Source organism: Dicentrarchus labrax, unplaced genomic scaffold, assembly GCF_905237075.1.
Source record: "Dicentrarchus labrax unplaced genomic scaffold, dlabrax2021, whole genome shotgun sequence".
In the NCBI taxonomy this organism is placed as follows: domain Eukaryota; kingdom Metazoa; phylum Chordata; class Actinopteri; family Moronidae; genus Dicentrarchus; species Dicentrarchus labrax.
Window position 1 is genome coordinate 21,009,818 of NW_026136723.1, and position 26,228 is coordinate 21,036,045.

The window sequence follows — 26,228 nt, forward strand, 5'->3', positions numbered from 1 at the left end:
TTCTTTTTAATTTAAAAAAAATAATAATAAAAAATAAAAAAAATAAATCACGTCACAGCAGCTACTGCGTCATATTGACGCGCCGGTGTTGTTGTTGAGCTCTGTGTGCGCCGTTTGAATTGGGTGAGTGACTTAATTAGATTAAAGCTAACTCTTATGTGAAGTAGTTTTAATAGTCCACACACGTGTTTGTTGTGGTTCGAGTGATCTGAAGTAGCTTTCGTTACAGTTGTATTCGTGTTTTTGTGGTTTCCGGTTAGCCACCTTATTTATTTGTTAGCCTACCCGGGCTAGCAGCGGTGAACCGGTTCAAAGTTAGCACGCGAATTTGCAAACGCTTATTTTTCGTGTTGTTACACCTTTTTTATTGTTCGCTTCCAGCTGTTAATGCAGTTGTTTGTGTCGCAGCTGTTTGCCATCATGGTGGTGTTTCCGAGCTCACTGACGGAGGAAGAGGAGGCGCTGCAGAAGAAATATGCTAAACTCAAGAAAAAGGTAACTTATGAGTTTTTGACTTGAATTTGTACAAAATCACATTTTGTTTTAATGGCAAGTGTTGAATCTGTTTCCCATTTATGGAGGGTGTAAGTCAGGGGACGACAGTTAAAGTCTGTGTTTTATTATTATTATTGTTGTTATTTTAACACTAAACTTTATTCACTGTCAGAAAAAGGCACTGCTCGCCCTGAAGAAGCAGAGTTCAACTAACCAGACCAACCAGGGTGGCTTGAAACGGAGTAAGTACATTTGACTCGATCAGCACTTGTCTTTACTCAGTTAACTAAAATTACACCTTGTGTTTACGGCATCCCCAGTGTGTATAACTTAATACACAGTTGCTTTAATTTATATGACACCTGTTGAGACTTTGTGTTCTGTTCGCAAGGATTTAAAAAGCAAATGAAAACACATAATGAGTAAACACAATATTGAATGAAGGTAATTCATAAATATTCTCACTATAAATACAAACAAATATCTGTACAGAATATATGACTTGACCCTATTTAAATATTTTGGCCTCTGTTCTGTGTTTATTTATTTTTTTGTTGCAAAAGCAGCATGTATTTTGTTAATTGCTCGTCAAACAATCTGATAAACACTGGGTGTGTTTTATTCACTTTACGCTTTCCTTCATAACAGCTTTGTCGGACCAGCCTGTCGTTGACACCGCAACGGCGACAGAGCAAGCAAAGATGCTGATCAAGTCGGGCGCCATCAGTGCCATCAAATCAGAGAACAAGAACTCCGGCTTTAAGCGTTCTCGGATGTTGGAAATCAAACTCAAGGTGAGCTCGCATTCTTTAGACAGTTGTTGTGTTTTTGGGTGATGTTCAGCTGTTTTTCTGTTTCATTATTTGTTAAATTGTTCTTTATCTGCCACAGGACCCTGAGAAAGGCCCAGTTCCAGCTTTCTTACCATTTCAAAGGAGTGTCTCTACAGATGAAGAACAACCTGAGGTATAGTGGATTTAAAATGTGATAAAACATATTATTGGCAATTGGTGTCATCTGTGTTATGTTTATACGTTTATTTCAGGTGTAGCATCAATTCCAATTTGAATATTATTGGAAATTAATACTATTACAACAATACAGTGGCGGCCAATCGTGATACTTTATGTAGAATTTTTGTCCAAGGCGAGTCGTAGTGTTAAAAAGACAGAGCTACAGGTACAGCTTATTCTAATGTTATCATATTTGTGCTTCTCCTAGTCGGGGAAGAGAGCCCAAAGGAAATCTCTGTATGAGAGGTAATGTCCCATAAAACCATGATGAATAAGCAAAACAACCGGTTTAATACACCAACAGTGAGTATCTGTGGGTGTAACATAATTTCCCCCATGTGCCTCTGCAGCTTCGTCAGCTCAAGCGACCGATACCGGGACGAGGAAGACGGAGGCGGCATGTCATCCACCCGTGAAATGGACAGAGACAGAGAGCGAGACAGAGAGCGAGAACGAGACAGAGACAGAGAGCGAGACCGCGACCGGGAGCTGGATCGAGAGCGGAACAGGGAGAGAGAGAGAGAAAAGAGAGAGAGAAGGAGAGCGGGACAAGGACAAGGACAAGGACAAGGAAAGAGGAAGAGGCAGAGACAGAGACAGAGAACGGGACCGAGAGAGAGAGAGAGACCGAAGCAGAGAGAGGGATCGAGAACGGGACAGGGAACGGGACAGGGAACGGGAGAGAGACAGAGACAGAGATGGACCGTTCAGACGTGAGTAACCAATCGCACAACTAATTCAGTTGTTATACAAGGAGATTATACAATTAAACAAGGAAAGAGAAGCAGTTATCTTTTAAGAATATTAATCCGTTGTGGATTGTTGTCAAATGGCATGCTAGGGCACATAAGTGATTTCTCTCTGTCTCCCATGTTTTAATTCTCAGGATCAGATTCATACCCGGAGCGGAGAGGGGTGCGAAAGGGGAATACGGTGTATGTTTACGGTTCTGGGCTCACCGAGGAAAGCCTGCGCTCTGCTTTCTCTCAACATGGAAACATCATCGACCTCTCCATGGACAACCCACGCAAGTACGGAACCATTAAACGACTCAGTGTGCACACAGTGGTCATCTCTACCTGCTGTTACGAATGTGTTCCTGTATGATTACATGTACTGTCGTCTCCTGCTTACTGTTTTATTCTATGATACCGTTGTGATTTGTGTTTGCTTTTTCTCTTTCTAGTTGTGCATTTATCACGTTTGAGAAGATGGAGTCTGCAGACATGGCTGTAGCTGAGGTTGGTATTATCCTGTTTAAAATAAAACCTGACAGTCATACATATGATGTTCTCTGTTAGTAATGCTGCAACCAAACAAAAACAAGATTCAGCAAAGAAATTTAAAAGAGAGTGTTAACTTTCCTACTTTCATTTACATTAGTGCATTTTGCTGGTATCTTCTTCAGTTGTTCAATACCAACAAAGCCGTGTGTTTACCCTCTTGTAAGTGGTTAGTCAGTAATTCGGAAAGGAAATATTTAAAATGTAAATTAAGGTTTTTGACATTGATACAATATACTGAGGTTCTCTTAATATGAGGATAGAAAGAAATGACTTTTCCTTTTATGAGAAGGCTAATGTAGATATTATGGGGATTAATTACACATTTCTAAACACTGAATTTCAATTAAAAAAAACCTACACCATAGTACTATTTCTTATTAAAAGTATTTTATTAAATCATATTCCCATGATGAACAAGTAACTTTCATGCTCTATTTTTTAAATGTCTAATAAATCAAATAATAATGCAATACAGTCATTCTTTTAGTTTACTAAGAGACACGCAGAAGTTGTGGTGATTACTCACTTAACTTGCTGTTTTTGTCCCACAGTTGAATGGAAGCACGGTGGGAGACGTTCACATCAAAGTCAGCATCGCCAGGAAGCAGCCCATGCTGGATGCTGCTACTGGCAAATCTGTGTGGGCATCACTGGGTAAACACAGCACTTCTTATTGTTTTAGAGATTCAGACTCTCTTTGTGTTGGGACCATTTGTCAGGGGAAAAAAGATCAGAATAGGTATTACAATACAAACGCATTGACTCACAGTCATGTAGACATTTGCACGAGTGCCTCATCATGCTTGTGTGGAGAAATTTGACCTCAAAAGACATTTCCTGTATATCTGTATTTTATTTTAATTTTGTTTTATAAGTACACAATACTTTTGTATGTTTTTTTCAGTTTTCAGTTAACTAAAATGTTTTTTTCACACCTAGTTTTAGTTTCTATTTTAGTTTAACAATAATAATCTTAGTCTGCACAGTGTGGATTAACCTTCACCTATGTCTCTCTTCTTTCTCAGCTGTGCAGAACAGCACTAAAGGCTCCTACAGGGACAAGAGGAACCAAGTCGTGTACAGTGAAGATTTCTTGTGATTTAAAAAAAATAAATAAAAAGTCTTAGTTTTTGTATTTTGGCATATAGCTTTTCATGTTTTTTTCTTAATGACCCATTAGCTGCTTAAAGTCTCTGTGTTGCAGGATTAATACAAAGTCAACTGTTGTCTTTTGGATTTGGATCACTGTAGTTCACATGTAATATCATAGGATTCATAAAGTGAACTCTTCTGGGGTTTTGCTTAAAGGCTTTCTATGAAAGAATTTCTAAGCACAAATATAGCTCAGGCGAAAACTGAACGTCAATTAATCAGTTCAGCTATTGCTTAGATAAATAATATTTACTCTACAAGAGAAAGATAAATTTCACATTGTTCAGATGCATGTGTAAAAAAAAAAAAAAAAAAGCAGTTCTAAAATGTGATGTCAAATTGACTTTTTTTGGTTGAAAAATCCCTGCGCTGTTGATTCTTGAAACATTTTGCCATTTTGTACATGATGGTCTGTGATCCTGTGTGTGGCAGCTTTGCTCATGAAACTAGAGATACTGTTTTTTTGGGGGGTTTTTTTCAAGCTCAATAAATAGTATCCAAACATTGTTGCCTTGAGTGAGACTTTCATGAGCCCTGTATGAACAAGACACGATCAGTTTGAAGTGTATCGAGTATCAAACAGGAATCCTGCAGGAGACTGTAACTGCTGTTATAACTCTAGACACTGACATCATTAATGAGTCATAAACAACTTAATTGCAAATTATTTAACAGGAAAACAATGTAAGATAGAGTATGTGTTAGTAACCTAACCTAATACAACAAAAAGACAATTTAAAGAAAGAATACAAGGAATGGACAGATGAGCCTATACAGTTGTATAGAAACACCCCTTCAAATAACATATTTTGGTGATTTCTTTAAATTGAACAGACGTTAGCACAGCCTCTCTAGGGTATGGAGCATGAAACACTGTTTTCACTAAGAGTTCTGTAGTCTCAGATCATTTTTTACAAGGTCTCAGATCTTTATCAGCACTTTAGGCCCGAGGCGTGTCAACTATGGACAGGAAACATCAGCTGGTTCTAATTTAAAAGCTTTACAAATACTCTTCTTGACTCTTCAAACCAACACAAAGCAACTGTGTAGACTCTGATGCCCACAATGCCGGAGAAGGCTACAAGAAGACAGCGAAGTGTTGTCAGCGTGCAGTTTGCTGCAGTCGATCACACAAAAGTCAGAGTCAGGTAACTTTTGTAAGAGAGGAACAAGTCCTTGTGATCTTTAAATGTTTTCCAGAGTCTTATAAAAAGCTTGATTCGCATATTTAAAAGTACTGCACACATTCACAAGTGTTTTCAATCACTCTGGCAGATTAGACCTTAAGTCAGGTTGAATTTCACTAAACTATTTACTACAGAGTGAAATCCATGTTCTACATATAGTCCTGTAATAGGTAATTAACCCTAACCCTGAAACAAAACTAAAAGGAGAGCGAGAGAGTTCTCATTCAATCATAAGTATTACATAACTGACTACAGGTAACAATGAAGAGACTTTCCAATCATTTTATTTACATATGATCTTTTTTTGGAGCAGTGGCCAGGCATCGTATTGAACATGTATTACATAAAAGTTTGAGATTACAGTTCTTAATCAAACTATTCTAAATCAACAGGCATTTGTTACCGAGGACACTCTGACATGTCACAGTTGGAGAGGCACAGGTATAAATAATACAATTAATAATGGTTGAATTCCATTTAGCTGCTTCAGTTTTCAGGGTCTTGGTGTCGTATTGCTCATGCTGGCTCACTATCGTGACTCACTGGGATGTTTGAATGGAGCGGAGCCATTTTTAATGTTATTAGCGACACCTGTGCTTTTCCTGCTACGACAAGTTAAAATGTCTGCTATGGAAAAAAAATGGCCCTTTTTCATAGAGTAGGAGAGTGTGCAGTCTCAGTCATTTTATACACATCCATCACTTAATGTGCATGTTTTTATGCAAGTTTGACATACATTTAATTACGTTCACAGTCAGATTTTAAGAAGGCCTCATAGTCAGTTTCTAGCACTTGCTTAATAGTAGGATTGTGGGGATTGTGACCCCCACAGACTGATGGCCCCACTGGACAGCAGTAAGCTGAAAGCACTTCACTGTCTTTAATGCTCTCGCCTATGACACTTGTTCAGTAACCAGACATTCTTGCTCTTCCTCTCTGATTCCTCCAGCAGCTCCTCTCTCCCTCTCCCTCTCCTCCTGCTCCTGTAGGGAGTTCTGTCCTGTGGTTTTACCGTGTTGTTCCTTCAGGTGGCGTCGCAAGGCCGGCTTGTGGGCGAAGCGGGCGTGGCAGTACGCGCAGCGGTGTGGCCGCTCGCCGCTATGTAGGTTCATGTGATCTATCAGTGTGGATTTTTGGGTGAAAGTCTTATAGCACAGGGGGCACTGGTGGGATTTGCCGGCGCCTCGGTGCACGGCCATGTGTCGGGTGAGGTTGGCGGAGTGGTGGAAGTGTTTGCCGCAGCAGGGGCAGGCGTACAGCAGGTGTGTGGAGTGGGTGTGGATGGCCAGGGAGTGGGCCGAGGGGAACGTCATGCCGCAGTGCTCGCAGATCACAGGCCCAGCTACGCTTGAGGTGGATCCCACCACTGCAACAGACTCATCCCCGCCCTCGTTTGTTCCAACGGTTGTCAACCCAGAACCCCCTTCGCCGGCGCCACAGCTAGACTCCTCCAGGGCGTACTGAGTCAAATTGTTGGCAGCCATGGGTGAGACCTTTTCTCCCTGAGTGTCACCCATGTTGAAGTCTAAGTGTGGGAGTTCAACTGAGACGTAACCTCCAGTCTTAAGCCCGTCTTGGCTGTAGTCCAGCCCAAAATTCCCTCCCATCCCTGCCGTTGTCAGATACCACAAATCCTGATGGTGTTCCATGCCTGGAGGTCTTCTCTCCTGTGATGACCCCCACCTTCTCCTCTTAAAACCCCGCCCCCTGCCTCTTCCTCTGCCCCGGTTAACTTTAGGGTCAGGCAGCCTGCGTCTGAAAGCGTGCAGCCCCTCCATTGAAGGACCCCCAGTACTGAGATCTTCTTCTGTTGGATTCAAGTCATATTCACTGCCTTCTCCTCCAATCACAATGCCGTCTGTCTCTGGGAAACACGCATCTTGTCCATCAGAGGGAGCTCCTCTCTTCTCCCTGTCTCTGTTCACCTGCTCTTCTTCAGAGATGTATACCCTGAACACACCGTAGTCCTCCTGTCTGGCCTCTTCCTCATCTGATGCATTGACCTGTAACAGAAATGAAGTGTAGTGCTGTAACTAAAGATTTAGTTTGAAAAAAGTGAAAATTCCTATCAAAATTTCCCATACTTTTCCAGAATTGTTTGCTCTGTTCAACTAAATCTGCAGCAATATAAAACCAGCAAATGTTCTACGTTATGTGCTTGGTAACTGGTCACTCTCAGTAGCTACTAAAATTGTTGGCGATTTGATCAAATAGTTGTTTCAATTTACACTGTTTGTTCTCTATAAATAAAGTTATGTAATCATTATTATTAATATTACGTAAACATGACTACTGTAGACTTGTAAATTCGATGTAGACTTTTTTTTTTTTTTTTTTAATGTGCACTGCTCTCAGGTTTTTCTTTCAAACACAAACCTTAATACATGGCTCTTCGAGCATAGGACTGTCGTCATGGTGCTGACTGCTGCCCTGAGCAGACATGTCTCCGTTGTTCTCCTCCATTGAGCGTACTGTAGGACAGTGTGGGTGCACAGGTGACGGTTGGCCAGCAGGAGGTGATGCAGATGCAACAGAATTAACGCTTCCGCTGACAATCACCGGTCGAGACTGGTTCTCCTCTGAAGTCGTCTAGAGGACGAACGGGAAGAACAGATTATGGTATAGACACAGTCTATACATTATGAACAAATTAATTCAGAAAAAAAAGTAAGAATCAATCAGGGATAAATACGGCACAACATACAGTGTGTATCAATGTTTTGGGTTTCTGACCTTTGGTTGATTGGGGTTCTTTAGCTGCATATATTTCTTCAGTGCTCCTCGGCAGCGCTCCACAATGTGCTCCATCTGTAGGTAGCTGGCAGCGGTCAGGTAGTTGACAATCTCCTCTGGGTTAAACTGCAGGACGCCAGTGTAACAAGACTGAAGCAGATCACACACCACTGTGGAACTGTACAGCATCGACACCTGGATAAAAATGTGAAACAACATAAAGAAGCATTGTTTGTACTCAGCAGATGAGCGTTGAAGAGAGATACAATGATAGCGTTGACGTTGTGTGTGTGTGTGTGTGTGACATTAGGCTCGTTTGAGATGAGCCGGGCCTGCCCAATGATAACCTCACGAGATTGAGGCGCTACGGTTGCTCTCCACCAACTGCAAGACCCAGGGCATGATGATATTAGTTTCATGTTGTGCAATGAAGGTTTAATCTGTTAACAAACATAAATTGTCTGACTGAAATAACAATAAAGTTTATTTATATATCTAAATATGGTCTACAAACTACAATAAGCCTAAAGGTGGATCAAAACAGTTCTGTGACTTCCTGTATATTCTTTTCAGGCTGCTGGAAATTGTCCAGCTTGACTGCAGCTTTTTGTTACCGCCTCCTGCTGCTGTCGCCTGATCTCTTCCACTTTCCAGCTGTGGCGCAGTTAATCTCAAACAAGTCTATTGTTTGTGTTGGCATCTGCCCACCTGAAGCTTGGGGGACGGGTTGAGTAGGAACTGGTCCCTCAAAAAGGGCGAGCATGCAGCCAGCACCACCTTATGTCCCCTGAATGTCTGGTTGTTACTGGCCACAATGGTGATGTCGCAGAAGTGCTGGCGGGACCTCAGTGAATTCATGTGCTTCAGGGTTGTGTCCCCGTGGCCCGGTAACCGGAAACACAGCATCTCCATCTCTGTCTGTGGAGAAATGTATAAATGTTCATCACAAAACAACTCAATGGTGGGGTGTTTTGATGAGAGGATTACAAAAAAAAAAAAAACCAGACACAAAATATGAAATCGTAAGACAAATAAATGTCAGTGTGTGCAATATCTTATACCTCATGGACACCTGATCTGAAATCTACAGTTTCCTCCAGGTAGCACTCAGGACTAGGAATGCAGTCAGACAGGGTTTACATAAGGACACAAGTGTAGTCAAAAGCTCAGGGGCAAATACATAATTTCTTCCTATGTGAAATCTGTTTTATTATGATGATATAAAGACAAAAATAACCTGTAACCGTTTCAGATGAGTGTATTATAACTTGAAATGCAGCTTTAAGATCAGCCCTTTTATCTGTATTACTAACCTTAGTTACTACACGTTATAGCCATTCAATATAAGAGATGGTATTTAGTCTCACATTACAATATTGATGTTTAATCGAGCAATCGATTTTTTTTTTTATTGAGGGGAGGTCGAAAAGTTAGCTAACATGTTTGGGTTTGAAACAAGCTTTAAAAATGACTAACATTACCTGTGTTTTAAGAGCAGTGGCGTTTATAATAAAATAATATCGATCATAAAATAACTGTTTGCCTCTTTTCCTTCTGGCCTTACCCACTGAGCCAAACGTTAGCTAACGTTACTAGTTAGCCTGTCTGAATCTACCGGTGACCAACAACAGGAACAAACAAAAGCTGCCCAGAAATCGTCCAAACTTTGCTTTCACTCACCTTCTCCTTGCCTCTTTGTGTTGTTGCACGTCCTCTAGGCTTTTTAAAACAACAAACCCGGGTTTGTTTCAAGAGGACAACCGCTGAGTACGGCGACGTTAGTTAGCCGACAGTGTGTCCTCATCCCTCCTGCTACTAGCTACTACCTCGATTTGTGTTTACTTTTTGGCCTCTTTTTTTTTTTTTTTTTTTTTTTTTTGGAGGAAACGCATCCCGTGACAACAAATACAAAAGCGCTGGTCTTTCGCACTATAAACTGACTTTGAATCGGTTTTCGTGGGAGGCTTCCCCTCGCGGTTAGCCGTGTAATCGGAGCACGCACGCTGACTTCTGATCAGCGCCGTTCAAAAAAAAATAAAAAAATCAATCGAGGGGGGGCTTGGGCGATGACGCGGCACGTTCATATGCGTCGGTCGTCATCCGGGAAACATGTCGGCTTCTGAGAGAACGACAAAGGTAGAAAAAAAACCCCACTGCAACACAAAAAATGGCATGCTAGCGAAATGTACGTGCGTTTAACCTCTTGTAAGCGCATTAGCCGACGTAGCCAAGTCGTGTCACTCAGGCTGCGGTGTGCCAGGATGCAAAATGTCTCCACTGGTCGATATTAAGAGCTCTTTGTTGCAAGCTGTGCTACGCTGCTAGCTCACGTTAGCGTGTGAACTCACTGTTTTGTGTTGTTCGCTCCGGTGTTGTCGGTGTTTTGCTTATTTTCTCGAGTTCCTTGACCGTGTGTGTCGCTACATGGTCATTGTCGGATCACGTTGTGAGGTTTTTTTTTTTTTTTGGTATGCGTCGCTCAGTTTAGACCGGTTTTCAAACAGAAACTGTCCTTTTATTTTTATTTTATTTGGTGCACTGTGATAATAATGAGGTAATCCCAGGTGATAATAAATAAAAAACCATCTACATCCCTTCTTTATTTGACAAACTACTGTTGGCGGAAGGATGTTTGGTGTGAAGTTAAAAGGCATGAATGGGTTGATTGACTGATGGCGGCACTTTGACGTAACATCAGAGCAGATCAGCCATTGGTTGGATGGTTTATTTTGAAGAAGAGAGCCCGGAAGTGAGTCGCGTAAACGCACCAAAGACAACTTTAGATGAGCTACCGCATTTCCTCTCATGAAACCCTGCAGGGTTTTAATTGAAAATGAAAACATTCAGCATCACACAGCAAAAAAAAAAAAAAATGAATGAGAACCTTGACGTCTAAGACACTCCATTAATGGTGACCACGCTTTGTCAAATGATCCTGCCTTTCCTCTGTTTATGTAAGTTTCACCAGTACAATACAAGAGGCCATCTCCTTCATATATCGAGGCTACAGCCATTTTTCTCCAAGATGAAGCTATCACCCTCCTGGCAACTGGAGTTGGCTGTTTTGAAACCCTACTAATTTAATGTAACCTAGAGGATGGTGTCACAAAAAAAAAAAAAACAAATGATAAAGTTCAATGACAGCCAAAACTAAAACCTGAATCACTAAGTTTGTCTTAACTTTCCTGGGAAATGTGTTTTCACTAGCGGTGTGTTCTTGGTTGCTGTTTCACCAGTTTTTAAAATATGCTTGAAAACTACTGCTAATGTATAACTGCTGTGGTTTCAGATAATAAAGACTATAAACAAGAGTTATGTCTTTATTAGTTATCCATTGTTATCCTGTTAAGTTTTATAAAATGTTACGTTACTACTTGACAAGCCAGTGACAGTTAAATATTTTGTAACATAATATTTCCTGCTATTTGTTGTTTCTCTGCCAGGAGCCTCCTGAAGGAAATGACTCAGAAACACCAGCAGAGTCATTAGCTGGACCAAGTAATGTAAAGAAAGGTATGTCTGCAGCTCATTTATGCAGGGAAACATGCCTATTTTTGAAATCTGTACATTTTAGGTATGCAAACAAACTGCTTGTGAAAACTAACGGGGAATTCTAACTAACTTTTCCAGATAATGCAGCCTCCACCTCAGCCACTGTTGCCAAGAAGACTGAGCCTATGGGTGGTATGCCATCAATGTTGTCATCGCAGCAGCCGGGGAAGGGCGCTTCCAGAGCTGTAGAGGAGGGAGAGAAATGGTCACCTGCCTCCTCCCCAAACAAACTTGCTGCAGGTAAGACTCGGACCCAGTCAGCTCTCATCAATGTTGTTAAAGTGGTGACTCTTTTTTTGAGTTACCTAACTTGATCTTTCTCAGATTTAACAAGGAGATGATTCGATCCTGAAGCACAAATTCAGCAGGAAATAATAAAATAAGGCTTGATTGATACGATTCTAATAAGCTTTAAGCATTTAAGCTTTTAAAGCATCTTTAAAGCAATTCACTGTATGTGATTACCAATGGAGACAAAGGGCACGATAGGTGGGTGTGGGGGTTTGGTCAAAGGCAAGAATACACAATTAGTATACAAAGATCAAAGGGGGGCAGAACTGGCTCTCAGATATTACTTGGTCAGTAAGTCTGCTAAATGTGGATTTTCTTCATCACTGGTTATACCTCCCTCTTACAGGACACGCAGCAAAGTCCCTTCCATCAATGTCCTCCTCTTCGTTATCCTCCTCTCCTTCTACGTCTTCCACGTTGTCCCCTGGCCGAGCAAAGATGAGTGTTTCTGGGCCTGGTAGCAGTAAATCCGTCCCGGCACCTGCTCCTTCCTCCTCCTCCTCCTCCTCTTCGTCCTCTTCCTCCTCCTCTTCCTCCTCTGTCACAGCTTCCTCATCTCCTTCGGTCTCTCCTTCCCCACCCAAGATCCACCGGGCCCGCAAGACTATGAACAGGCCTCCACCAGGGCAGGTGAGGCAGTCAGCAATAGCTATATCAGCCAGTAGTGTGAAATGATAAACATCTTTCAGTTATTGACAAAACGCACACATTATAGCAGCAGTTCAGTTCTTTGTTGCAACCTTTTTATGACCATTTGAGTCACTGACTCTATTTTTGTTTCCCAGATAAGCCACATTGAGACACCTGTGACACCTTCAGCATCTTCTGCCTGCCTTTCCTCCGACTCTGAAACTGGTTAGTGGCTGTAGAATACAGTGACTTTGAGGAAAATGAGCTAGAGTGCCTTCATTTTTAATTCTGCATTGTCATGTTTCCAATAGTTGCAAAAAGGAGAAAATTGGGTCATTTATCTGACGGCACACCTGCGAAGTCTGAGGACGTTCCAGACAATGTTCAAACTGTGGTAAGATTATGTTTTTGCAGGTATATTATTTACATTTTAGTAACTTAATTACATCTGTTGTAAAAGTTGTCTGTTACCAATCTCTTTCTTCATTTCTTTCAAAACTCAGGAAGAAACATTATTCCATAAAAAAGTGGAACCTGTTACCAAGACTGCACCAGAGAAGAGCAACGGCAGTGTGGGGAAGTTACAGGAGGAAACAATTCAGGTTTCCAATCCGTCCATGCAAGATTCAGAAAAGGTGTGAGCCTTAGAATAACTTATTGTCCATTATTGACAGTGCAATTCATTCGATGCCTGTGCACACAAGGCCGGTTAAGACACATCTGCAGGCAGCCATGTCATTGTGGTTACAGTGGTGCTCCTTCTTTTTTCGTTTTAGGAAGGAGGATAGTTTGGAGCCCTGTACAATATCTCTCAAGCATTTATTTATATATATATATATATATATATAGGCCACGATGTTGAGCCGCCATGTTTGAACAGTAGTCCGTAACAGACAAACCAAACACTTTCTCTAGACAGGGCCTTTTAGGAGTTTTGCCGCCATCGTAGTTTCTCCTACACACTTTGAATGCGAGTGGTTCCAGTTAGTCACAATCTGCAACTTCACCACTAGATGGCACTAAATCCTACACACTGGTCACATTATGAAATCTACCTTAAGTCATCAGCTGCCCTAATCTCAAAACACTGGCATCGGCCATTGAAGAACCCATATCAGTCGAACACTGTTGTCCATTAAGGGATCACTTATTGTCAACTAATGTACATATTATTGAGAAAAATGTTATAGCTTGTTCTGCAGGTAATTTTTCTATTGTTAAACATATTTTGTTTTTCTTTTATAGTTTGAAGATAGTGGGGCCGAAACAAAGCAGCACACTGAAGACATAGAGGGGTCAGTGAACATGTCAGATCATGTGAGTGATTCTATTTTACTAGCTTGATAATTACTTTCTTATCTTGTTACAGCTACAGTCATCTCTAACTGTCTTATAACATTATAAACACTGTTTAAATCTGTAGATGTCACTCTAGCCAACTAGTCTTATTAGCCTGACAGTACCAGCCCACAACTGTTGTATCATCCTGTACTTGCTTGAACATACAAGATGTATTATAGATAACCCAATTCTTTTTTTTTCAATAACACAACTCAAACTTGGTTGCTCGAAAGTCTTTTCTTCCAATTGTCAACATTGAAAAAGATGTTATTCTTAAATTGTTTTGTAAATTTCTTATTAACTCTTTACCGAAACTAAAACATGAGACAAAATGAGCATTGCTGTTGCAGAATCATGCTTCATTTTCTGGAACTCCAGAAATAGTTTATGAACTAGTCACGACACAATGATTCACAATGATTTGTCCCATCAGAAATCTGCTGAGGCTAAATTTATTTTGAGCTGCTAGCCTGCAGATATACTGCATAAGGAAAAATATCTTTGAATTCTTAAGGGGCATCTAATGGGTTTAATCTTAAGCTCAAAGTTGTAGTTGGATTATATTTAAGTACTTGTAGGGTGAAGATAGTGCTGGCAGAGATGATACTCTACTAGAATACAGCAGTAGATGCAACACAATGAGCAAAGATTACAAGTAATTAATTTGTGTTTAAAGGTGCCCTGTGGAGTTCTCTTGTAAACAAACTTGTTTACATTTAGTGTTACCCCCCCCCCCCCCCGGACGTGTATTTATCTTTAAGGCCTGACACATGAGTGAGGTGCATTTCCTTCCTCATAAAACATTTGCATAGCTTGGTTTATATCCTTGTTTGTTAGCTTGCAGTGTTCTTCTTTTTCTTTCCTTTCCCGGTGCATTACCACGTAACCAACTGCAGCATAGTGGATTGTGTATAAATAGTGCGTTCTTGTGCACATTTACGACAAGAAATCCGTCAGACAATAACCCACCCAGGATTTTCACCCTTCTTTCTACCCTTCACAGATGTCACATTTTTATATTCAGACAGAATTTCTTCCTTGCAGAGTTCAGAGGTTGAAACGCAGAAAGCCGCTCAGAGTAGAAATGAGAGCGAGGAGTCTTCATGGCCGCAGTCAGACCAGGACAAAGAGAGAAACACAGTTGATGTGGTGGAGACAGTGGGAGGTGAGTGACGTTACCTGGTGGGTTTTCTAAATCTCGTTTCCCATAACAACCATGTTAGATATCAACAGAAGTATATTTAATGTTGAGGTGAAACAGATCTCGACAACTTAATTAAGACTGAAGAATAGCAAAGTGCCCTTTACTGTGTCTTAGCCATATCTGATTTTTTTTTTTTATGAGAGTCTGAACAGCACAAATCGGATTCTTTCCCTTCGTATGTGGTCCTAAGTCGGATACATATCTCATGTTTTTCAAAGTGACCTCAGTCTGAACGGTCAAATTTAAATAATAATGTGAACAACAATGCAAAAAAATTGGAATTGAGCATTAAGACCTGCAGTGTGAACATAGCCTAAATAACCCATCTAAATCACAGCTGGTGCAACCAGTTGAGGCTGACTAGCCAAGTCACATAATAGCTGAATGAAGATCACCTGTGTCTAATCAAGGTGTGATTAGAGACTTAAATCCTCTTGCCTGGAAACTTCTTGGCAATTTCCTGCCAAAAAAACAACATAATGAAGACAAAGAAACGACAAGACCAGATTATTGAAAAGTACCAATCAGGGTACGGGTACAAAAAAATTTCCAGGTTGCTGAATATCTCTCGGAGTACAGTTAGGACAGTCATCAAAAAATGGAAAGAATACGGTACGGCTGTAAATCTGCCGAGAGCAGGTTGTCGTCAAAAACTACACGTCTGTGCAAAAAAGGCACTCGTGGTGGAGACCGCTACAGAGTCTGTTGGAACTCTGGAGGAGATGCAAAGCTGGAGAATGGAGAATTTTTGTAAGGTTGATTTAAAGGTGGTGAATATTCGTGCAATTACTTTTATGGTAGAATTTTTATTTTATTTTAACATTCTACTTCTGTTGATTAGTGATTAATACCTTTTTGATTTAGTGTTGTAAAACAATAATAGGTATAAGAGTAGTTATTTGCTTTTTACCTCTATTAACTGCATCATTTGCTAGCATATATCTAGCATGTACGATGTATTTTCTAGCATTGGCAGTGCTTATAGTTTGTCATGTGGTTTGTCCTCAGCTGGTAGGCCCACTGAGTACACAGAGGTTCCTTTGGGTGCTCTGGACATCGCTGCTGCTGACAGTCTGACACTTTCTCCTCATCATGGTAGGTTTATGATAGACACAGATGGGTGACAAATTAAAGGGAAAAAGAGAATATTTGGCTTTTTTTTACCTGAAAAATTACTTATCAAAACAAGTTGCAGGTTGATTTTCTGTTGCAACAATTAATCGTCTTCAAATCATTTCAGCTGTAATAGAAATCATATTCATTCAGGATTGGTGACCATCAATGTCTCCTTCAACACAAAATGGACAGTTACCATAAGACCATAAACTAACATCATAATCAACTCTCTCTCTTCTCTACAGAAGGAAGCGATGCTGGAGACACAGAGCGGCTGGAAGAGCTTCCTCTGTGTAGCTGCAGGATGGAGGCTCCTCGAGTCGACAGCTCCAGCCACCGCGTCAGCAGACAGTGTATGGCAACTGAGAGCATCAATGGAGAGGTTTGTCTCTGCCTTGTGCTTTTGTTTGTATTTTGAATTAAGTACCATCATGTGTATTGTTAATGGGTATTTACATGTAGTCAAATTTGTAAAGATTTAGTTTTACATTCCTGAATTGTAGAACAAAAAAATAAATGAAAATAAAAGCTCAAATATAACCTTCCTTTAAGCCACATGTCTAACTCTTGTCTCTCTTGCGCTGTTTGTCAGCTGAGGGCTTGTACCAGTCATACGATAAAAGGGGAGACCATGCGGCCATCAAGTCGGGTGTCTCTCATGGTGCTTTGTGACGTCCATCGCTCACACATGGTCAAACACCACTGCTGTCCTGGATGTGGATACTTCTGCATAGCGGTGAGGGTTTCAATCACCAAATTGTCATGATTAGAAATACATAGTGTATTTAATGTTGTTGAGTTGGTACATTGGGACATTGTTTCATGGCTGTACATGTTTTCCAATTTTATTGATGCTTTAGAGTTTTACAAGCTATAACTTTAATGTAGTTTAAAATTATTGTTAATGCTTTTTCCTCCTCAATATCCTACTTTCTCTCCAATATCTTACTTTTAATGGTCTTCCTCCTTCTGCATATCCTACTTTCTCGTCCTCAATGCCCGACCTTCTTCTCCTCTTTCAGGGCACGTTTCTTGAGTGTTGCCCAGACCAGCGCATCGCTCACCGTTTCCACCGGGGTTGTGTGACGGTGCTGGGCGGCGGGCGCAGCAGAGCAAACGGTGGCGGTATGCTTTTCTGTCCCCACTGCGGTGAAGATGCCTCCGAGGCCCAGGAGGTCACCATCCCCTCCTTCAGCTCGGCCACAACCTCCGCAACCACTGTCGTCACCATGTCGGCCTCGTCCACCACCACCCCATCTCTGCCGCCGTCCACCCCCTCAGCGCCCTCTCTTACAGCCTCAACGGGCGGAATGAAGGACGGGAAAATGCCCGAAAGACCTGTCAGGTAAGATTTGTGAATGTTTTTGTGGATGACTTGTGAGAGAATTATTGGCTCCTGTAATCTATATAAATAATGTTTTTCTTACTTGCGTTCTCCTTCACCACCAGCGCACGTATGCGTAGCCATGGTTTGATAAAACTGGCAGTGGAGCAGCAGCCCCCGCAACCTGTAGCTTCTGCTGCAACTGTGGCCACTGTGCCCCCAGCAGAGGAGGGTGTGGACAGCGTGGGGCCCTCTCTCTGTATGCCAAATGGGAAACCCGTCAGCCCCAGTGCTCTTCCACCTGGGCCCAGCAGGGCGTCGCTACAGAAGGCCATTCTCACACAGGAAACTGAGAGGTTGGCGTTTGGATTTAGATTTGACTATTTTCAGTCACAGTAGGTTAAAGGATTGAACAGAGGACTAGATATAGTAATTGAAATATGTAAGGGTATTGTCTAAATCAGTGGTTCTCAACCTGTTTGGTGTCAAGGATCCCCCAAATAGTCTCAGAGATCCCTCTTTGTTTAGTTATTCGATAACCGTCTGTACTGTAGATTAACAGATAAACTGTGAAGATAGTGATTTGTCATTATTTTACAATTTCTCATTGGGCTAACTTCTAACCAATGAAATAAAAGTGAAATTAAATTATTTCCCATTTTTCTGGGTAACCCAATGAACCCCCTCAAGGACTCCTGTTGGATGTTTTATGTTTAGTTTCGACACTGTTTAAATATGAGCTTTCAATTGAAAGTCTAATTTGTTTTCTTACAGTACGTGCAACGAGTAAGTCATTTTTGTGCGGCAGAACATTTTTTATTTTATTTTTTGATGAAGTTTTTGTGCTAGCAGTCCAAAACTCTATACTAAAACTACTATACAATATCTGATATGCAGCAGCGGACAATTTACAAATAAAATCTGCTCATGAATCCCAGTAAAAGCATCTCCACTATATCTGTTGAAATCTGCAGCCACAACAAAATTGCATGTTGCAGGGAAATTCTCTAAGCAAGACAGAGTATTCCAGTTTTGTTTGCTTTAGCTCTTCCAAGGGAAATTACATAGCTTCCAGTGTACCAGAGAACATCAGTCAAGTTGAGACCAAATTGTTGTTTCTGATTTGCCAGGAAGAAGAAACTGAGGTTCCACCCCCGCCAGCTTTATCCTGCTGCTAAGCAAGGAGAGGTGCAGAGAGTTCTGCTCATGCTGAGTGAGTGAATACCTTGCACTTTTCATTTATGGCTGAGTGAATAAATATAAAAAAGCTCCAGGATATATCTTATTTTGAAAGTACTGTCTGGGTTTGATCACACACAGAGAAGTGTTGACCATTTGTGCACGTCCTCTTGGCTGCTAATCCCAATATGAGATCATGGTAAATTTATACAGATCTGTGCATTAAAACTGTGTGTGTGTGTGTGTGTATATATATCACAGTGGAGGGCATAGATCCAACGTACCAGCCTGACTCTCAGAACAGACGCTCTGCTCTACATGCTGCAGCTCAGAGAGGTCTGCTGGAAGTCTGCTACATGCTCGTACAGGTGAGAAGTCCAATATTAGCATCTGTCTTGTAGGTTTCTTTTCTCTGATTAGTACACATACTGTAAAGAGGTTATAATCACTGTGAGGGGTTGCTCACAGTAATGAACCTACAGAGAATTATCACCTTAAGCTGCAGCTCATTGTTTAGTTGTCTGGCCCGCAGCTTTACTGTCTTGGTTCACTCTCCCTGCTCATTTTTGGCCACAGCAGGCAGTTGGGTGAAAAGGTCTAAAAGCCCACCCTACAGTACCTGCTCAGCACAAAACTGCGGACAGAAACAGTTAGAGACTAGCTGATGAACATAGTGGAGCAATTGGCGCCTAAAGAGTCAGATATTTCCCGTCATTTTTATGTGTCTCTGCTGCCACAAGTGGCCAGAAAAAGCTGTTATTTTAGCATCAGTTTTAAAATAATGTGAACAAAACATTGGAAGATAATACATTGGATCTAAATCTGAGGGTCACTGCTGTAGTGTTAATTGCAAAAACTATGACGAACTATGTTTTGTGTTATGTAAATTACTTTTTTTTCCCAAGACGATGACAAGCTAAAAATAGAACTTTAATTAATAATAGCTATAAGGAAATGTATGTTTTTTCAGTGACAAGACAGGACTAAAATGTTAGCAGTTGAATCAGAAATTCAAAAGAATGCATTTTTTCCCCAATAACTAAGAGACCCGACACCCGAACCCGCCAGTTTTATGCATTGTAGTAGCACAATTGTCAGGACTAAGCGCAGTGCTGCTCTCCAAGGGACTGGTCCTGCTGCCAGGAGCAGCTAGGGAGCTGTCCAGAGCACTGTGTCTCTTGACCCGCCCGTCCAAACCTGTGATATTCTCTAGTAAGTTGAGCCGAACCCGCCCCACCTACGGGTCCCGCATCACTATTACACAAGTAAAAGTGTTAACTACGAGAATGAAATGTTGCTTTACGAATTTCAACATTACTGTCACCTTGATTCTAATTTCCAATACCTGTATTAGCATAATTTAATTAGTTTAAAAATGGCTAAAATTGTGACTACCACTAATAAGATTGACAGCTATATAGATTTAGCCTAGTCTACAAAAATGCTTAACACTGCACTGGTGACCTTATTTAAAGCAAAATGCATCAGAGCTAATTATTCTGTGTGTTTATTTTCCCTCTTAAAATCTCTCCTGGTCTTGTGCGTTAAATTAAAGATTAGATTTGTTTGTGTACTGACAGGCTGGTGCTCAAGTGGATGCCCAGGACAAAGACCTGAGGACCCCTCTGTTGGAGGCGATCATCAACAATCACATTGAGGTGGCTCACTACCTGGTCCAGAATGGCGCCTGTGTCTATCATGTTGTGAGTGTCTTTTTAGGTCCTAAAATAAAAACAGAAATGTGAACTTTGAGGGGTTTGGTTGATATGGATTTCAATCCTTGTTAATGTCCTTCAGGAGGAGGATGGATATACTGGCCTCCACCACGCAGCCAAGCTTGGAAACCTGGAAACTGTTAACATGCTTCTGGAGACGGGGCAGGTGGATGTAAATGCACAGGTAAAGGATGAGTCAAAATGTCAGTTATATAGGGACATTATTATAGGTCCTTATAAGGTTGTTTATCTCATTTTATTTACATAATTTCTTTCAGCTATGTGCAGCTGATAGGGTTTTGTTTTTTAGGTTAAGAGATAGCTACAATCAACCACTGTACCATTCTCTGATATTTATGTGATACATGTGATCATTTAAGCAAAGTGTATTGTATCTGTCTTACTGGCGGTGGATCACACAGACTGATACGAGCCCACTGTGACCTCCATGTGTTTCTTCCTGTTGGTTCTAGGACAGCGGTGGCTGGACGCCGATCATCTGGGCTGCAGAGCACAAACACGTAGACGTGATAAAAGCACTGCTGAACAGAGGAGCTGATGTCACCATTAATGATAAAGTAAGTCTCTACTAGTGAACACTGAGGTTTATTAAATGTGTTGCATAAAAAAATTTCATCTACATGAATAATATACATTTTATTTCTATAGAATTTTGCTATTATCACAATGTTATTTCATAAATACTGTTAAATATCTTTTCCTTTTCTGGACAATGTTGTTTTTTGTAAAATCTTATTTTAACTGAAGGAAGAAAACATTCTTTTGTCATAATATCGATAATATTGTAATACAATCAACAGTAATGCTTTGATTACTGAAGAATATTTTTTACTGAACAATTAATTATACTTCAGTAAGAAATCACTACATTTACAACACTGAAGATAATGTTTAAAAGGATAAAAATAAATGTTTCAAATACGATCGGGGGCACTTTGCACCTCTACTGTCCTGTATCAACTGGTGATAGAGAAAAAATGTATGTAGTTGCATGAAAATATTTCAGGTTATTACTTTAAACAGTCCAATCTTTCCCTTCAGGAGCTGAATGTGTGTCTCCACTGGGCGGCGTATGCAGGCAATGTGGATATAGCAGAGCTGGTGTTGAACTCCGGCTGCTCCCTCACGTCAGTTAACATGCACGGAGACACGCCGCTCCACATCGCTGCCAGAGAGGGCTACTTGGAGTGTGTTACGTGAGTCAATATTAATCACAAGGTGTAGCCTTATTTAATGTGAGTCACACAGTGTCATTTTACTTTCCCAGCAACAAAAGTGAGGAACGCATGAAATTTGGTTGTTTTTATTTATTACACACAGACATGATATACATATCTGTGGATACACTGCAAACAGGAATTGCTAATAGCTGATTTGGGATATTTTTAATAGTGCTAATTTACCAAAATGTAATTGAATAATTGTTTAATTGTTATAGTTTTAACTGGACTGTGGACTTTTTTTCTGCAGGTTGTTCCTCTCCAGAGGGGCCGACATCGACATTATGAACAGGGAGGGAGACACGCCTCTCACCCTCGCACGGGCCGACACGCCGGTGTGGGTGGCACTCCAGATCAACAGGAAGCTAAGAAGAGGAATAACCAATCGCATGCTTCGGACTGAAAGGATAATTTGCAGGTAGGTGTTGATTTAATGGCATATAGCAGTGTAATTGCAGATTGCAACTCCATCGCTTCACAGCCTTGTCTTCAAATTAAAAACGTGTTGTTCTTAACCAGATATTTTTTCCTCTTGCTGTTTTTCTGATGTCCATCTTCCTGCTTTCCGTTCCAGGGACGTTGCACAGGGCTATGAGAACGTACCGATTCCTTGTGTGAATGCAGTGGATGACGAGGGCTGTCCTTCAGACTACAAATATGTTTCAGAAAACTGTGAAACTTCAGCAATGAACATAGACCGCAATATTACACACTTACAGGTAAAAAATATATTGTTTTGTCTTTCTGTTCACACAATTGTATTATCTGCAATGAAAAATACATCTCATGCCTTTTTAATTATCTTTACTGCAGCACTGTAGCTGCACTGATGACTGCTCATCTAGTAACTGCCTCTGCGGACAGCTCAGTATCCGCTGCTGGTATGACAAGGTAAGGTGAAATGTTGCTTTACAGCCACACCTTTAAAATCAGCTGCTCAGAAAGCTTATTGGGATATAAAGAAGTGAAACAATCATTCAACAAAAAATGACAAGCTTGTGTCAAGAATATCTTTTTTCCATTTGGTCAATAAATATCTGTATAATCTTTAAGTATTAGCAGTCATTTTTAAAGAGGTTTAGTTTGAAAGTCAGTGAGATCTACGAGAGTCAGAGTCAATGACTAGAATTAATTAATTACAGGACGAACTAAAGGTGTGAAATTATTCAACTCAACTTGTTCTGTAATTTTTATAGGACCAGCGACTGCTCCAGGAGTTCAACAAAATTGAACCTCCACTTATATTTGAATGCAACATGGCGTGTTCCTGCTACCGAACATGCAAGAACAGGGTGGTACAAGCAGGCATCAAGTAAGAGCTTCATATATAACTCCTCTTAACATAATATTTCTCAACCAAAACCACAGCTTTTTTAACTAATTATACAGCAACAGATTTCACTAATGAGCAAACGTTAAATTACCTTGTGAAGTTACTGGCTGGGAGGAAACCTCAAACAGTCTGACCCCCTGATAATTTCCCCCTCAGAGTTCGTCTTCAGCTGTACAGGACAGAGAAGATGGGCTGGGGAGTCCGAGCTCTGCAGGATATTCCCCAGGGAAGCTTCATCTGCGAGTAAGAGAGACCTGTCCACAAGGCACACACAACAGGCTGCTTTTATGGGAAAAGTCAGAGTTTAGAAATGACGTTTCTTCCCTGTCCACACAGATATGTTGGGGAGCTGATCTCCGATGCAGAGGCAGATGTTAGAGAAGATGACTCCTACCTGTTTGACCTGGACAACAAGGTGAACCTTTTTAAAATGTGTTTTGTTTTTATGTTTCTGCTAATATAGAAACAGATAAAAACATGAGAGAGACAGCAGATGGCATATTTCCAGTATATCCAATAATTAATAACTATTAGTAAATAACTAGCCAGACCTTAACCCATGCACAAAGTACACAACTGCTGTGCTAGACAACAACTCCCAGTGTTTTAGCTTGCAGCAGACTTTTAAGGTAACATTTTCTTGGGAAACTGCAGTTTTAAAACTCAGTCAGGTGGCAAATACTTCTTCATTATGTTACTTGTAAGTTTGGGGTAAAAAAAAAAAAACTTCCTCTAATCGTCCAGTTTCTGCAAGTTTCCCCAGCCTTTTTGATATTTCATCACCTCCTGAATTTTGAGACCCAGACAAACAGACCATTCAAGACTATCCAAAGAAATTACCAACCTTTGCAGGCCTTTAAAATAAGTTTTACATTGTGTGCTATGGAGTCAAATTTGATCTATCTGATACTATTTTGTTGTGAATTACTGAACTGAAAAAAACAAAAAAACAGATGACAGTTGTATTCAATGGTTATCTGTTGCTGTATTTTGAAAGAGATGTTATAAATATGCAGATTAAAACATTTTCCATCATTAAAATAGCAAAGTTGGTGCATTATGAAATATAAGCAGTGGTATGCAGCATTTATTTCTTTATTTGAATAAAACTATATATAACAAGTGTCTGCAGCCATGCTAGCAGCTCTTTGACACCGTATTTGGATATAGCTGACCTTTAAGCTCAATGCTAAAGTCTAACATGCTGATGCCAAGCAGGTGTAATGTTTAGTATCTTAGTTTAGTGTGTTCGCATGCTGGCATTTGCTTATTAGCAGTAAACACAAAGTAAAGCTAAGGCTGATGGAAATGTCGTTAGTTTTGCAGGTATTTCTTCATAAAACAAAGTATTGGACAAATTACCATTTTGACCTGATGATGGCGTTAGAGGAAAAGTTAAAAGATCACAATTATCCTGACGGGGGGGGGCGTGAATGTCTGCTACTAGATTTCATCGCAATCCATCCATAGAGCTAAAAACTATTTAAAGTCGCACAGTATCAATATAAGAAAAGGCAGAACAAGCCAAACATGAAGATGATAAAACAACCACAGTGTATAATAGTGACACTAATGTAGGCGAATAAATCTGACCATGTTTGTCAGATATCAGGATCTGTTTATCGTGCATAATCCGTGTGAATAGCTTTAGCTCTCCAACACATTTTTTCCTCTTGTGTAAAGGACGGGGAGGTGTATTGTATCGACGCCCGCTACTATGGAAACATCAGCCGCTTTATCAACCACCTGTGTGACCCAAACCTCATCCCAGTGCGTGTGTTCATGCTGCACCAGGACTTGAGGTTCCCCCGCATCGCCTTCTTCAGCTCCAGGGACATCCTCAGCGGGCAAGAGCTAGGGTGAGAAGTTGAGACGTTTACGGTCACCAGTTTATTTCTTTCTTTTCCTCCTTTTTATAGCCTCCTATCTGCCTTATTCATCCTCTTTTCTTTCTTTAATCCAGTATTTTGCATTGAATCATCTTGTTTTGGGCAGAGAGGCATGAAAGTTTTTTATTTATATATGTGCCTGAAGCCCTTTCCACTATACAAACACTTTCAACTTGACCTGGCCTTGTCTGTTTCATTAGGTTCGACTATGGAGACCGCTTTTGGGACATTAAGAGCAAGTATTTCACCTGTCAGTGTGGATCAGAGAAATGCAAACACTCAGCTGAGGCCATCGCCTTGGAGCAGAACAGACTGGCTCGACTGGAAGCTTGTCCAGAATCGGGAGCTGACTGTGGGATGACCATGCTGGGAAACTCTTAAAAACATTTACCCACGGGGGCCTTTGGATTAACCACATCCATTTCACATGTACTCGCAGTGGAAATACACCTTGAGGGTTTCATCATGTTAAAAATTCTGTTCTGTGTTTGATGCATGGTGCTGTTTTTTTTTCTACTTGAAATGTCCCTTTTTCTTTTCATACTTGCCACCTCTTTTAAAGTTGATCATTTTGGATATGGGCCTTAACATGTTTTAAACTGTGGGTATTTTGAAGGAAACAGGTGATGATCCTGTACATACAGTATGTTTACTGTATATTTTAAGATCTCCTTTTGCCCTGACACATGAAGTCTGTGCATTAGGAGTCTGCCATAATGCAACTGTCATAAATATATATTTTCTGTCGTGCCAACAACCGCAATGCATTTTTACACAGTACAGTAATGGGGTCAACAGTTAGCCCATACTGGACTCAATAAGGACCTGAGGGATAGCGTTGTTTTTGGATGATGGCGTTAGCTTTATTTTCTTTATTTTTGTACGTATTGTTCTTTCTTTATCACATTTAGTGTAATAAATTAGCTCATGAGTTGATCTTTGGGCTCTTGGATTAAGTATGACATTCTCTCTTTAAAAATCTGCGCTCACTGGCTATCAATGGACCTTTTTCACAGCAGCCATTGTGACATGAAACAGTACATTAAACACAGGTGTTAAATATGATACCGGTTAAGGTTCTGTTGCATTCAGGTAAAACAGAGTCAGGATGCTGCTATTGTGCATGTTGGCTCACTGGAACGACTCTGCCACACTGAATGGAACAGGACCTGAATTAGTGTCATTGGGAACGCCTGTGTTTACCCAACTATTTAATTTCAAAATGGCTGCTATGAAAAAGGTCTATATGCCAGTCAGTTCAGCAGATGTGAACGCAGCACAATCTTCTTCCCTGACAAACAGCCACACGTTTTTAATGGGACATTTATAGGCCACAATGCCAAGCAAGAGATGGGCCTGTTGCTACACTGGGCAAGATGTCTCACTCTGCTTTTAATTCTTTGTCCATGGTATGAATCGCTGACTGGGAAAATGCAGTTTATGGAAATTTAGTTTTAGTTTTTATTGACAATAGGTCACTACTAACATTACATATATCATCTTATTTGCTGTCAGAGGAGCAAGAAATAGCTAATACTAGCACTCTA

The 26,228-nt window shown here is 40.7% G+C and overlaps 3 protein-coding genes across 5 annotated transcripts; 2 read left to right on the forward strand and 1 right to left on the reverse strand.

The window, feature by feature from the left end:
- Positions 1 to 21: 21 nt before the first annotated feature.
- On the forward strand, positions 22 to 4,450 carry nelfe (negative elongation factor complex member E). Its single transcript, XM_051390280.1, is given in 12 exon segments — positions 22 to 123; positions 409 to 495; positions 668 to 737; positions 1,144 to 1,289; positions 1,387 to 1,461; positions 1,717 to 1,754; positions 1,859 to 2,036; positions 2,038 to 2,221; positions 2,395 to 2,539; positions 2,695 to 2,749; positions 3,346 to 3,448; positions 3,820 to 4,450. Coding segments are annotated over 11 exon segments (1,143 nt in total). The 5' UTR covers positions 22 to 123; positions 409 to 420; the 3' UTR covers positions 3,894 to 4,450.
- Positions 4,451 to 5,401: 951 nt separating this feature from the next.
- Positions 5,402 to 9,895, reverse strand: LOC127357813 (zinc finger and BTB domain-containing protein 12). Its single transcript, XM_051390277.1, has 5 exons — positions 9,547 to 9,895; positions 8,575 to 8,784; positions 7,867 to 8,061; positions 7,510 to 7,722; positions 5,402 to 7,136 (listed from the first exon to the last, which is right to left on the reverse strand). Exons 2-5 carry the CDS (start codon positions 8,776 to 8,778, stop codon positions 6,027 to 6,029), a joined length of 1,722 nt encoding a protein of 573 aa, XP_051246237.1. The 5' UTR covers positions 8,779 to 8,784; positions 9,547 to 9,895; the 3' UTR covers positions 5,402 to 6,026.
- Positions 9,896 to 9,917: 22 nt separating this feature from the next.
- Positions 9,918 to 25,617, forward strand: ehmt2 (euchromatic histone-lysine N-methyltransferase 2). 3 transcript variants are annotated; one of them, XM_051390270.1, is made up of 28 exons: positions 9,918 to 10,002; positions 11,310 to 11,379; positions 11,497 to 11,658; positions 12,056 to 12,339; positions 12,495 to 12,564; positions 12,651 to 12,733; positions 12,843 to 12,974; positions 13,585 to 13,656; positions 14,725 to 14,845; positions 15,893 to 15,979; positions 16,246 to 16,382; positions 16,593 to 16,736; positions 17,023 to 17,345; positions 17,450 to 17,680; positions 18,455 to 18,537; positions 18,765 to 18,871; positions 20,084 to 20,206; positions 20,301 to 20,402; positions 20,692 to 20,796; positions 21,263 to 21,435; positions 21,710 to 21,877; positions 22,034 to 22,178; positions 22,273 to 22,350; positions 22,656 to 22,771; positions 22,949 to 23,035; positions 23,129 to 23,207; positions 24,476 to 24,651; positions 24,882 to 25,617. In XM_051390270.1, the coding sequence occupies exons 1-28, from the start codon at positions 9,976 to 9,978 to the stop codon at positions 25,060 to 25,062; spliced, it is 3,666 nt and encodes a 1,221-aa protein (XP_051246230.1). In that variant the 5' UTR covers positions 9,918 to 9,975; the 3' UTR covers positions 25,063 to 25,617. The 3 variants fall into 3 exon arrangements, with proteins under 3 accessions (XP_051246230.1, XP_051246231.1, XP_051246232.1); XM_051390271.1 differs by having other exon boundaries at positions 21,281 to 21,435; XM_051390272.1 differs by lacking the exon at positions 15,893 to 15,979.
- Positions 25,618 to 26,228: the final 611 nt, after the last annotated feature.